Raw genomic sequence first — 14,800 nt, 5'->3', positions numbered from 1 at the left:
ACATTGCTCTTGGACACTTTGTTTGCCTCTCCCACACGCTTGCCTACATTTTTTAAGTTGATTTGCACAACCTGCGTCTGCTTCCCTTTTCATAAATCTATATGCATTACTCACTGTTTCACGAGATTGTACGTGCAGTACTTTACCACTGACTTTACTTTGTATTGGTGGCATATTTTTGTATAAATACTAATCATATACTGAAATAAAACTTACTAAACAAACTAAACTAACACACAATATTCACATCATTCAATAGTGCACCAAAAAATTATTTACACATGTAATAAAAAGAATCTGTACAGAATGTAACACAACTGTAACCACTGCGCATCACCAAGCACACTGTTATGAAGTAATAAAACATCTATCTTCTCCTTCTTCTTTCGCCCATTAGACATTATTGTCTGTAGCAATCTACATATCTTGTTCATGCCACCGTTTTTTGTGTCTTCCTATATTTCTTTTCCCTACCGGTTTATAATAATTCTAAAAATGAAATGATAGTCTTCTTTTGTTCCTTATTCAAATTTATTCCCAATACTTTTCGATTGCAGCGATATTTTACTACTTAATTAACTTATTATTCCCAGAACATGAATTTTACCTGCTATCGAAAAATATTGGGAATAAATTTGAATAAGGAACAAAAAAAAAGTTTTCTTCCCAGGCAGGATTCGAACCACGAAAGTCTTAGTTACCAGTCTGTCATGCTCTGGAGTGAACAAGGCTCTGAAATCAGCTACAAGGGTCGGTCCGGTTTTTTTTGCCACGACTGTACGTGGCTTATCCACTTGGTTTTATATTCTTTAGTTTTATCATTCAGATTATATATTCGTCATCAAAATATCAGTCCAGCTCAAGTTATGTAGACTTTCAGTAAGTGATTAATCCTCTGGCCACATTATGAGTGCTGTGCAGGTTAAGCCGATGTTGGGGCTGCCATCTCACTGCCTCCAGCCTGCTGGGTACATTGTTCGGGGCACCAACCTAGATGTGTTGCCTTCTCTTCAGCTATCGAGTCGCTTCCACCCGTTGTGGGTCAATCTTAGCTTCCCCTCTCCTCTTACCTCCCAATAAAACATATGTACAAGGCACAAAACATTCTCTAGGACTTCTCCACATTATTTTTCTTCCATCTGGTGGCCTTAGACAGAATCTAGACTCATCACAGAAAAGCACTTGGTTCCACTGCTTCTCAGTCCAGTGTTCATATCTGCACAAAATGTAGATGGGCCCTTTAGTGTTCTGGAGTAAGCTTTGGGCCTTTGGCTGATCTTTTTGAGGCTAAGTCTGTCTCGTGTAGCCTCCTTCTCACTTACGGTTGCTTTGTGAACTTGTATCAGGCGATTTTGTGCTTCAACAGCAATGAGATGTCGGTTTCTCAGGCTTGCAGCTTCAAGAAATGATTTTCTCTGACCAAAGTGCATCTTGGACGACCTGATCTGGGTCTCTGAAAAATATTGAGTTTCTGGAAATGTTTTATAGTTCGAAAGATACTACTGTGAGATATATCCAGGATCTCACCAACTTAGTGGTAGCTGCAGCCTTCGTTTACAGGTGTGACTGCTATTACTGAATCTTCAGGGCTTAGTGGCATTCTTATGCGTACTTTTCTCATAAATCTTTTCAGAATCTTCACAGAGAATGTTCACATTAATGCTAAACATCGATAACACAACAATACTTTAAGTTCTAGCACATTAGGGCTCGAAAACAAGGCTATAAATAACGCCATTGTTGGTAACATTACATTTATGTTAGCATTATTAAATGTCAAAATCTGTGTGGAAATGATTCTTTTATAATTTTGTGATGATATGATACAGCAGAAGCAAATTTCATTCTTCCACATTTAAATCAGGTTTTTATAAAAAAAAATATTGATATCACAGTTTTTTGGAGGACTTTTTTTGGACCTGCTATAGCTTCTGTCATGCTGTTCAATGTCACTCAGAAACATCAACTTCCATCTACACACAACATTTGTTCATAAGCTACTACACTTCAAGTACAGATGAGGAGGTGGGACTTGGCATGTGAGCTGTGTGAGAGGGGAAAAAATGAGCTATCAGGAAAAGAGTTCGTTTCTTGATGGTTAATATTGTATCAATCTACCGACATGGAAGTTCATCTCAGACTAAAACCTATCTTCCCCCATCATACCCATTGGTGATACAGCCACAGCACACGATAAGGTCACAGGACAGATCTTGTCTCCTCTACTGTATTCAATAAATTGAAAGAACATAGGAGTTAGGGATAGCACACTGTCGGTTTGGAAATGTTTTAACCCATGAAGGTTGGCTATTCAGGTGCCACTTCACCTATTCAGATGTATAGATGAGGAGGCGAGACTTGACATGTGAACTGTGTGAGAGGGGAAAGAATGAGCTATCAGAAAGAGAATTTATTTCGTGATGGTTAATATTATACAACTCTACCAACATGGAAGTTCATCTCAGACTAAAACCTATCATCCCCGTCCATACCCATTGGTTATAATAGCCACGGTACATGATAAGGTCACAGGACAGGCCTTGCCTCCATAATTTTATCTTGTGCTAATAAATATACAGGGTGATTCAGACCACCCGTAACAGCCATTTATTTCGGAAACTAGTGCATTAAAATTTTTGGAGACAAAAATATTTATAACTAAATCACATGTGAACTTTCACTTGAGCTTGATTTCATCAATCAGCTCTAACAGGAAGTAGGGTCAGTGGTGTATCACTTTAAAATTTCAAATGGGAGTCAGGGTCAAATAGGGTAAATTTGATAGAGCTCTTTAAAACAAACAACTTTCATAAGAAACATTTTGATCAATTCCTATTCTTTCAATGAGAGAATGTAAAAAAAGACAATGTCATCAATATTGAGAAATGTTACAAAACGAAAATGTAAACAAGACAATTAATGTTGACATGTTACTGAAAGACTGGCACAATTCCATTAATTTTTATAAATGTTCAAACTGTCTGCCATTCAGCAGCACACTCCTGTACTCTTCTAACACTGTCAGTGGATCCTAACACTTCGGCGTGGTCAAGTGACTGGCAGGTCTCTCGGATTCGCTGTTTTATGTCATCTCTTGTTGTGGGACGATCTTCATAGACGATGTTTTTTAACCATCCCCAAAGATAGAAATCCAAAGGATTCAAGTCAGGTAGAAATCCAAAGGATTCAAGTCAGGAGATAGTGCTGGCCATGCTACAGAACCGCATCTCCTAATCCATCTCCCAGGAAGAGCTGATTGGCTGTATCACGTGCCACCAAAGAGAAATGAGCTAGGCAACCATACTGCTGAAGCCACATTACTGCTCGTGTTGCCATGGTACGACCTCCAAAAGCTTGTTGAGAATGTTCTTTAGGAAGTCAGGATACATGAACTATTCAGAGTACCTTCAAAGAAATAAGTTTCAATGATTCAGTGTCCGAAGATACCACACCAGACATTGACACTCCACCTATGCTGGTTGTCCATTTCTCTCAGCCAGAGAGGATTGACTTGAGACCAGTAGTGAGCATTATGGATATTGACATCACCATTGCTCTTGAATGTCGCTTATCTGTGCAGAGAATACTGCAGTGAATCAGATGGTTTTACCTGACAACCAATTACAGAAAACCACAAAACTCTGAAAATCTTCTCCTTCATGCTGCTGGTGCATACTGATGTGGTAAGGATGGTATTTACTGCCATTCAGAACCCTCCACATCGTTTTCTGACTAATATCAGATTTCCTAGCAATTCTCCTGGTCGAGTCGTGAGGATTGACAAGAATGGCAGCAATGACATCAGCTGATATCTCGTCTTGTACAGGATGTTTGTTACATCTATTTTGATTATGGTTAGGATGCAGTTTCTTGTACACGAGCTGCAAGACGCATGAAAACATTGCAAGATTGATGAGCACTTTGCGTGTACAGATGTTTGGCAGCCTGGAAGTTTCTACGAGATTCGCCCAATATCATCAACATATCAAAACCTTCTTGATTTGTGTAAACTATTACTGTTTGTAGTACGTAGAAGATATTTGTAATCACTCTTAACTTTTAGGTATTTATTTTATTAGTCACAAAAGTAATTACGAAACTTGAAAAATGTACATACGAGGCGTGTCCATAAAGTAAATTTCCCACTCGTCCCACAGCTAGCAAACCATATGTTGCGTGAAGCGACTGCATGTATGTGATAGAGTAATGTCCTGGCATGGCGCATGCACTAGCGGAACTTCCCGAGTGCTCTCAGTAGCTTCGTGGCATTGGTTGAAGATGGACGCTCCTATTCCAGCTCCCACTGTGCGTGAAGTGCGATCAGTGATAAAGTTTTTGAATGCACAGTGCATAGCGCTGATTGAAATTTATCGTCAGCTGTGCCAGGTCTATGGGCCTAACATCATGAGCAAGCAGTTGGTGCGTTGCTTTATAAGGTCATCTGTGATGATGGTTGGCCTCCCACTGCGCTCCTTGTCATGCACATTTTGGCGTCCTGCTGAAAATATTGTCTACAGCAGCAACGCACCATCTGTTTGCTCATGATGTTAGGCCCATAGACCTGGTACAGCTGATGATAAATTTCAGTCGGCGCTATACCCTGTGCATTCAAAATCTTTATCACTGATCACGCTTCACACGCGGCAGGAGCTGGAATATGAGCGTCCATCTTCAACCAATGCCACAAAGCTAGTGCATGCGCCAGGACATTACTGTATCACGTACACGCAGTCGGTTTGCACAACATATGTTTTGCTAGTTGTGGGATGAGTGGGAAAGTTACTTTATGGACGCACCTCCCACGTAGGTACAGAGAAAATAAAACACTTCCTTTTTAATGTAGGCCTACATTGTTGGGCAATTCCACCTGAACTTATTACCTGGCTTAGTGCATTGTACATGTAGACCTGGCCGTACATACTGTAGGTACTGTATTGCGGTGACTGAAGGAAACGCTGCTGGGTGAGCAAAGGAGAAGGAGTAATTTACTTGTATTCACTCCTCGACGGTGCTGCCGGCCATCAGGTCTACACTCAGCCAGGTAATTGTGCGTGTGTACTATGTCAACATTAAATGGACTTAGCTTGTTTATATTTTCTTCTTGTAACATTTCTCAATATTAATGGCATTGACTTGTCGTACATTTTCTCATTGAAAGAGTAGGAATTAATAAGTTGTTTGTTTTGAAGAGCTCTATCAAATGGTACTCTATTTGACCTGACTTTCATTTGAAATTTGAAAGTGATATGTCAGTGACTCTACTTCCTATTGGGGCTGATCGATGAAATCAAGCTCAAGTGAAAGTTCACATGTGCCTTAGATATAAATATTTTTGTCTCGAAAATTTCAATGCATTAGTTTCCAAAATAAATTACTTACAGGTGGTCCAAATCACCCATTGCCTTTCCGTACATTTTCTCATTGAAAGAGTAAGAATTAATCAAAACATTTCTATGAAAGTTGTTTGTTTTGAAGAGCTCTATCAAATGGTACCCTATTTAACCCCAACTCCCATTTGAAATTTTAAAGTGATATGCCATTGACCGTACTTTCTGTTAGAGCTGATTGATGAAATCAAGCTCAAGTAAAGTTCACATGTGGTTTGGTTATAAATATTTTTGTCTCCATAATTTTAATGCACTAGTTTCTGAAAAAAAAAAAATTACTGTTACTGTAAAGGTGGTCTGAATCACTCTGTATACAGTATTTTAGGTGAAACTATTTGAGTTACCATTCTCTGTCAACATTTTGTTTCCATGGTAACATGATGTCGCATACTGAATAATATGTTTGCTTATGAAGTGGGTTTCTGAGTCTTTTAAGTAAAGCACATTTTTTTAAGGTGGAGGGTGGTTTTTTTTTTGTACACTCATCAACGTTAACTTTGTGTTTTCGCATATCGTGCATATGCGAACATTATGTTTACCTGTTACCTTGACCAACTCGCAATGCTTCTTTGAAAGAGATGCAAAAATTGAGAAACTGATTTTGAGAGTTGGATGTCTATTTTTAAATTCTTTATACAGCTTCCTTAAATTAATATTTTTATTTCCTTCTTAGACAGATTTCGTGTCTTACATTCTAGCCATGATTCTACTTATATCATCATCTTTATAGACATCTTTTACTAGTTTAACTAAATCGTCAGAAAGCTGCTTTTGATATTTCCTACCTGGAACTGACAAAGTGCTTTTTTCGCCTTTGTTGCCTTGCAATGTACTCCACATAAGGAGAGACTCCAAATTTTATGTTCGTTCCAACATTTTAGGAGACAGGTTGAAATTAGGTATTTTTCATTTGCAGTTTTAACACTTAACAATTTTCCTTTAAACTGACAAATAATTTCACTTCCATCATTCGTCTCACTAGAAACATTAAAAATCTCATTTACCACTTCATTCACAGCACTAGCTTTTTTTGTGCATATAACTTCGTGTAAGTTTAAGTTTCTTAACTGGACTATGACTGAATGAGGTTAATAGTTCATTTAATTTACTAACACTTGCTTCTTCCTTACTTTCAAGTAAATACTATTCTTCACTGCTAGATTTTCCCACTTCTCTTTCTTGCAGATTATCTTCAAGAGGAATATTGTCACTCATTTTCGATATCTTACTATGACATGTGGAATCTTTGTACGCATTTCATCTGTATCTTTCTCTTACCCACTTGTTTTGTATGCTTTGAAAGTTCGAAAGGATTACAGCACCATAAAGCATTCCGACTTTTCAGACACTTAGGGAATAATTAAATACCTTATTCAATGAAATTAACTATAGCTATGGCTATTACACAGAGTTTTGTGAGCGCACACACTAAACAAAACTGTTGCCTGACCTTCAACTGAAACTGATAAACACTGGGGTTCCCAGCACATGATCTTGTCATTGAATTGCAGAGCAAGCAATAATGATTTTTATTCACGAATAACTGCGGCATAGATTGTTTCATTACTTCCGACCTTTAAAATACCCCATTATGACACTTGAATAGCAAAACATTAATCAAATTATCTTTATCTAAAAAAATACAGTTATGAAAATAAAAGCTTTGATTTGTAATTATTATAATATTTGTAATTTGTTTTTCAAATTTTCACCTTTATTGAGACTATTCCTATTAACTCAGTGGAAATTAATAGTGATTATATTTATCTTTATCGTGGTACCTCATTTTCTTTTATTAAGATCAAGTATCTGCTAATTGTTACACTTTTAAAAATGTCTTACATGTGCAGTAATGTTTCTCTCCCTCTTCTATAGCTGTTAAATGATATGAGTCCTAAAATTTGCCATTTAGTCACTTATTATTAGGATAATCATTTACTGGAATATAAGAAACATACGAAACATAACCTGCTGAGTCTCAAAATTTTGTATGGAATGACCCATGTGTTACCTTCATTGAAATTTTTACGTTGAGTGAAGATGATTAGGTTTTAAAGTTTCGATCCTAAGGAGATAGTTGTCCTGCATTTGTTCCGTTGTTTGTTAGCTTTACCTGGTTAGGTTGAGTAACACGTTGAAGGATTCCATTCCCATGATGGTCGTATCATTGAATCAGGGAGTGTACATATTGAATTTAGCAATTGTGAGTTAAGAGATTGTTTTGATGCTCTTGTATATTTGGGTGGTGTGAACAACAGGTGCATTGGAGGTAGAATATGTATACTCAATCCTTTGAATGTAGCAATGCAGAAGTTCTGTGTTCATTTTGAATTCCATGGCATTGAATGGCTTTTGTTTTCAACAAATATTTTTAAATGTGAGAATGGCTTCTCATCTGATGTATGAAAGTTTTGTCTAAGAATTTTTTTTAGAAATCGAAGAAACCTCATTGTGTGTTCTCCAGTTTATTTCCTGTTTGTTTCTTCTGAGTCGTCATAGGTAAAAATAGCATAGTGTTAAAGTTCATTAGCATGGAGACTATTTTGTGATAATTATATGAAAATTTTATTGTGCCGTATGTGATCTTTCTAAGCATTGTGTATGTGTCATACACACACATACCCACAGATGTAAAATGTTACCTGATTTATTGGTTTATATCCAACGTGAAATTGTTTGTTAATTAATATATAAAATTACATAATGCTTGCTTATTCAGGGTACTGGTATGATTGTAAAGTATTGTATTGAGTTCTGCTATCATGTCAGAAAAATTTCTTTATTATCTAATTTTAAGGCTTGAGCTTTTGATCTGTTGCATTTTCATTGATTAGATTCCATGTAATTGATATTCAATTCTTTTTAAAACATTTTTTTTTTTCAATATGTGTTTGTAATTAGCTAGAAGACGTCGCTAGATATAGGTCACTCTTACACTAAACCTGGAGTAATTTAAGCTTATTAATCAAATATGATTCTACTTACTGTTTTTTTATAGGCTCACTTGTATGTATTCATTGTTATTTTCCATCCAAAGATCATTAAGAACGATGAATATTACTTGTTTCCTATCTTTCTTCAAATAGTGTTTATGTTCCATGTTAATTTTAATTTGTTTTTGTAAGTTAACAATGATGAACAATGTGGGCAACATAAATTATTTTCCTACACAATCCATGCTATATTCACATTGTTTTGAAATAATTAATCGCAGATACTTTGCATACTGTCTATTACACGCACATTTGTATGTGATTGCTATTCTGTGCTTTTTTTTTTCTATCCCAAGATCATTAAGAATGGTGAATATTATTCCTGCTTGTTTCCTGTATTTCTTAAAATAATGTCATGTGACATGTTAGTTTTTTTTGTTGTTATTTACATAAACAATGATGCTCCAAAGAATAAAAAATAATAATAATTTCGTACTCAACCCCGAGCCCCTACAGCCGAGGCTGCGCAGAAGTTTAGAGTAGGGACAAATTGAAGCTTGCGTCCGCCGCCATGCTTTGGGAGAAGCATCGGTTAGCAACGGCTAACAATGCTGAATGTTTAATATATATGTTTGGTGTCTCTTATAAATCAATCTGAATGAATAAATTGAAAAAAAAATCTTATTAACATTTAAAGCGACCACGTTAAATACATAATCATGCTTAGTTACTGTTAGTTTGACATGAAACGAAAGAAAACTGTAACAATTTGATACCTTAACTAAAGATGTTGTATAGTTATTTGGCAACATATAGGGCAAACAGAAATACAAATGCATATTGTAGTAATAGTTCAGATAAAAAGAAAATTATTAGTATTAACTATTATTAACAAAACACTGCCTTTGTAAGACGTTAAATTAGGCCTACATTGTAAACACGTTTGCTTTGATGTGGACGAGAAATGAACAATATTTATTCGCTTCCGTATCACATAATATAGGCCTACACCTGTAAAATAGAAACACGTACCTAATGTTTTAGTTATAAATATAAGTAGGCCTACCGTGCAATAGCTTATTATCACAGCTCTAGAATGAAATAAACGTTACATGCATGAATTAATCAATTAGTCGTATAATAGAACTCAGGCCTAGTGTACAGAACATCTTGCCTATTGATTTATTATTGTTATTATTATTATTATTATTATTATTATTATTATTATTATTATTATTATTATTCACTGCGTTAAATATTGTCTTACAACATTTTTATGTAAAGTCGTGTTGTACTGGTAACCTTAAGCTGTGTGCTAAAATCTTCTCTTTATGTAGTACTTTCTTTTATTTGGTTATTTAATGACGCTGTATCAACTACTAGATTATTTAGCATCGATGGTATTGATGATAGCGAGATGATATTTGGCGAGACGAGGCCAAGGATCCGCCATAGATTACCTGACATTCACCTTACGGTTGGAGATATAAGAAAAAACCCAACCAGGAAATCAGCGGGAATCGAAACCGCGACCGAGTGCGACTCCGGACCGACAGTCCTTAGCCCACTGAGCTACGTTAGTAGACCTTTATGTACTTTTATGGTCAGTTTAACAATTTTAAAATATGATTCTCGGGAGGAATCTGGAATCCATTTTCTAAAATATGTTCCTATAAGTGTAGAAAGATTGTACAAGTGTTCTACTTCTAGAGCACATTGTTTTCACACGATGTAAGAGTGGGTGGTAATATGCCATTGAACTGTCAACACCTGTATAATCGCTCTTTCACTTAAGCGGCATATTTCTATAATCTCAGATGATGGTATGACAAGACTCCCATTATTCTTTCGTTAAAAAAATAAGAGAGATTCTGTTTACTGCTGGTAGGCTACGTACCATAAATTGAGTCTTTAGATTTATTACACCATATTTTTATTAATGGTTTAACAACTAAGCCAGCAATGAATACAATCACATTTTGACAATATTGTGTCATTGAGAATGATGTAAGAATGAGGGAATTGCAATCAATGCCTGCAGTAGAAGAGTCATATCGCCTCTGATTCTCAAAACACTGAGGATTATTACAGTGTGTTAGGTGTTTGGAAAATACCATTGGGTATATAGACATTTTTAGCGGACATCCCTCTCTTTGTAATCTAATTTAAATAAATTATTTACGTATTTTCTAACATATATAAAAAAAAACATAAGTAAAATATTCCATGTATTCGGTCATAGGAAATAGAAATAAACTAATAAGTCTATTTATGAGCAATATAAGGTGTTTATATTTAAAACAATGCTTAGTTACAATATTTAGATTTACTTCTGTTATTTTATATTATACGTTATAAAATACGTAAATAAGTTTAGTTATATTACAGTGAAGGAGGAAATCCACTAAGATAACGCCTATATACCCAATGCTTTATAGAAAGAATCATTCGTGCTCCCAAAACATGGCATCGCGCGAACCTGCGCGAGAGGTTTCAAATTTGTACATGACACCAGCGCCAATTGTATGTCTAGATATATAACTACAACGTCTTTGCTCAACCCATATCCTATATTCATTTTGTTTCAGTTATTTATTAGAGAATGTACCAGTATTTAAAAGACTAATTTAGAAACATGTTACATAAAACATCCTTGTACCAAAAGAGATTACCCTGGACAAAATTATTGTATATTGCAGTGGTCGTCAGCACTTGCTGAAATAGGTAACGGATAAGAAGTGTATCAGAATATGCACCATCATGCAGAAGGGAGAGGGAGAAAGCATACCACCAGCATCCACGGATCACGCTAGTGCATCTCTTATCCACGGGTAAAAGACGCTAGCCTGAGGGTGTGCTGTACTGATGAAAGCTGATATAATGGATACAGTATCTATTTAAGAAGCATATTAAAGGAATTATCCTTGCACTGAAATGTAGCCTATGCTACCTGGACAAAAAGTGATCGTGTTTTAATAAAATTATTTAAATACGGTTGCATGTTAAACGAATTATCCTTGAACCAAAAAAAAAAAGTTCTCTGGATCAAATGATCGTACTTTAATTATTTCATTACTTCATAAGTATACTTTCAAATTGTAGTACGCCATTCCAGGGACACTGTCATCACTGCAAAAGCTGCTGTAAACCTACCCAAAATATTTTATGTATCTTATATATCAGGTTATGTTGGGTTAGATTTAGGTGTGTAGCATTATATGAAAGGTTAGGTTAGATTAGGTGCATAGCATTATATGAAATGCTAGGTTAGGTTAGGTGTGTAGCATTATATGAAAGGTTAGGTTACATTAGGTGTGTAGCATTTTATGAAAGGTTAGTTTAGATATATAGTATTATATGGGGTTAGGTTAGGTTAGATTCAGTGTGTAACATTATGTGAAAGAGGTTAGGTTAAGTGAGGTATGGTGTGGTGTGTAGTATTATATGAGGTTATGTTAGGTGAGATTAGGTGTGTCATATTCTCAAAGGTTAGGTTAAGTAGGGTTAGGTTAGATTAGGTGTGTGGTATTATGAGAGGTTAGGTTGGGTTCGGTTTATGGTAATACTTATCATTTATGATTGTGGTGGTTAGAGCAGTGCTGCCCTTTTGTAGAACTTGCACAACAGGGAGGACCTGCGGAAGTTTGCTTTGAATATGTACTCGGCTAAGTAGTGCTTGAAATGCTCCTTCTTTCGACCGAACACAGACATCGAGTACTTGACGAAATATGGCTGTCTTCTTCATTCACGGACGAGGATTTTGGTATATAAGTAAGGTACGTATGTTGTGCCAGTTGGGTGGGTTTTCAGCTCTCCCAGTGATCACATCTACTTTCTACTACTCCATAGCATAATTCAAAGGCGTTTTCAGGGCTGTTTTTTAATTCCCTATAGTACTCAGAACATAAGTAACCTCATATCAGATGTCATCAGTATCAGTATATATACAGTTCAATAAAAAGGAACTGTTTCCTTAGTCGAACTCATACTTGATATACGAAGTTACTTTTATTCATATAAATTTGCTGCATGTGTAAAGTCGCCAATAATTTTATTTACCAGAGTTGGCAACCCTAAACACACATCGCAAAATCTCATGTCTTCAAAACTGACATTCATTTTTTGCTTTGGAACCACAGTTTTTTTTTTTTGTATATGAATTGTTTACTGAGTAGAATTGTGTAAATTTAATTTATTAAGCGTGATATATTTATTAATTTGTGCCTTGTGCACTTTTGTGAAGTTATTCCATTTCTCTGTTTAATATGATGAGTTAAAAAGCAAAGAAAATCAGTTATAATTATGTTGTACGTAGCAAGATCGATTATGCAATTGATAAGATAAATTATGAGGTTGTCATGACTGAGATATCTATTGTTAATTGATTTTATTTATGTCAGTAGGCCTTGACTGACGGGTGCATAAGGACTGGCATTCTTAGGGGTGGAGGTCGGGGTTCGGGACGGTCCACAAGCAGCAAGTCATTCTAAAGATGTTTAGAATTAATGTAAAACTGACCTATGTGTAACGACATCTCCTAGCAAATTACCCAACATTTGTACAAAATAAAATGATGATGAAAGCGGAGTAAGAAGAATACGAAAGAATGAATGAGTGACTCAGTGACTTAATAATTTGTCCAATTTCGTCCACCTTTTCTTCTTCTTCTTCTTCTTCTTCTTCTTCTTCTTCTTCTTTTTCTTCTTCATCTTCTTTAAGCTATATTGAATATCCATTCTTTTTGAATTCTGATTCTTCTTGAGTATATGTAATAAATTAGAGATTAATATCGATTGCCTATTTCATTTAAATTAGAAGTAAAAAATTTTCTCACTTTTTGAAATGGGTGTGATTGTTTGGTATTAATAATTATTCTTGTACTGTATTTTACAGAGGAGTTACACATAAAAATTCGGTTATTAATTTCTGCACAAGAAAACTGAAAAAAGCAGAGCGAGATCTGGATCTTTTAGACCGTGAGTCATTGGCTCTCCTCTGGAGATTACTTATTCTCTTGCTGAGACAGAATGGGGTAAGTAGTATTATGACAATTATTGTAATGAATAATTTTTGTGAAAGTTCTGACCCTTACTGATAAAAACCTGAGAGGAAGTGGAAGAATAATTGAATTACTGACTGAAAAATGGAAATATGTCCATTCCCCTGTGTTTAGAAAAAACTAAGAAAAACTGATTAACACTTACAATATTGTTCCTATAGTTTTGTGATACAATAGAAACTTGAACTAATTACTATGATGTATCGAAGTACATATGATATTTCCGTGCAAGAATTCTGCATTACCATATGGTGAAGAATGGGTAGAACTGAGAAAAATTCTCTTCGGTACTGGGATTCGAACCTGGGTTTCCAGCTCTCCGTGGTTATGCTTTATCCACTAAGTCACACCGGATTCAAGTTCCGATGCTGGATTGAATCCTTCTCAGTTTAAGTTCTACCTTTCTTTTCCCCTTTGGTGGTCTATACTCATGTACTGTGTCACAGAATGAGTGACAGTGGCACAATGTAGAATTAACTTTCCAATACTGTATGGTAAGTCATTTCAATGCATTCGATAAATATTTTTGAATTTATCCTCTTTTGAAGTTGGTGGACATTCTTCCCTTTTCCAATATATTATCCATTCTCATGGGTAATTTGCAAAGAAACGGAAATAAACACAAGTTTAATCTGCCATTTATTCTTAGTTAAATTTCTATTCTTAACACAGTCTGAAAAATATTTAATTTCAGTCAAACATCTCAAGAATTAATTATTGTGATGTTGCATTAAACAAATACCATAATTAACAATTTAATTTATAGTTTTGTGAACTTCCGGATCTCACAGACATAGAGATAAAATTCAAAATTCTGCTCTTAAAGCTCTAAATCAACTACATCAACGGAACACATCAAATTTGATGACACTCAATTTGAGAAAAAGTAACTACCAAATATTTTCACTTGGTGAAAAAGAAAGAGAATTCAATATCCAATACAATAGCCAACACCTTCCTAGAACTTATGAATCCAAATATCTTGGAGTTATTTTCGACAGTAAGTTAACATGGAACAACCATTTGAAATATATTTCTGAAAAAGCTCGTAAAAGATTCTCCCTTCTGAAAAGACTAGCAGGAAAGAACTGGGGATGCTCTAGAAATACTTTGAACACTACATACAAAATGTTTATACAGCTAGTGCTGACACATACTGCAGAGAAATTTTAATTACTTCACCTTTCACAAACGAAATAGAACATGTTCAAAACCAAGCTCTCAGACTCATTACTGGTGGAATCAAAACAACTCCAAAAGATTCTGTGAGATTCCTCACTAACATTAACAGCATCAAAATGGCAATAGAAGAAAAAGCACTGATTCAGTATGGAAAACTTATCAGATTACCAGGAAATAATTGGCATTCATACAATCCTCTCTGTAGATTAAAACCTCAAAAAAGTTTCATATCCATTGTT

The 14,800-nt window shown here is 35.3% G+C and overlaps 1 protein-coding gene across 7 annotated transcripts in view; it reads left to right on the top strand.

The window, feature by feature from the left end:
* LOC138704946 (protein transport protein Sec16A-like) overlaps window positions 1-14,800 on the top strand; it is a 572,743-nt gene that overhangs the window by 179,970 nt on the left and 377,973 nt on the right. For all 7 annotated transcript variants that reach the window (XR_011333490.1, XR_011333489.1, XM_069833405.1 and 4 more), the window contains one exon: window positions 13,214-13,352. Coding sequence is in view for 5 of the 7 variants with exons in the window: in XM_069833405.1 (XP_069689506.1) it covers window positions 13,214-13,352 (139 nt within the window). In the remaining 2 variants the exon portion in view is untranslated. The remainder of the gene's footprint in view (window positions 1-13,213; window positions 13,353-14,800) is intronic.

This window comes from Periplaneta americana, chromosome 8 (assembly GCF_040183065.1).
Source record: "Periplaneta americana isolate PAMFEO1 chromosome 8, P.americana_PAMFEO1_priV1, whole genome shotgun sequence".
NCBI classification, from domain to species: Eukaryota; Metazoa; Arthropoda; class Insecta; order Blattodea; family Blattidae; genus Periplaneta; species Periplaneta americana.
Note: the sequence above shows the minus strand (reverse complement) of the source record. Positions and strands in the feature narration are given on the sequence as shown.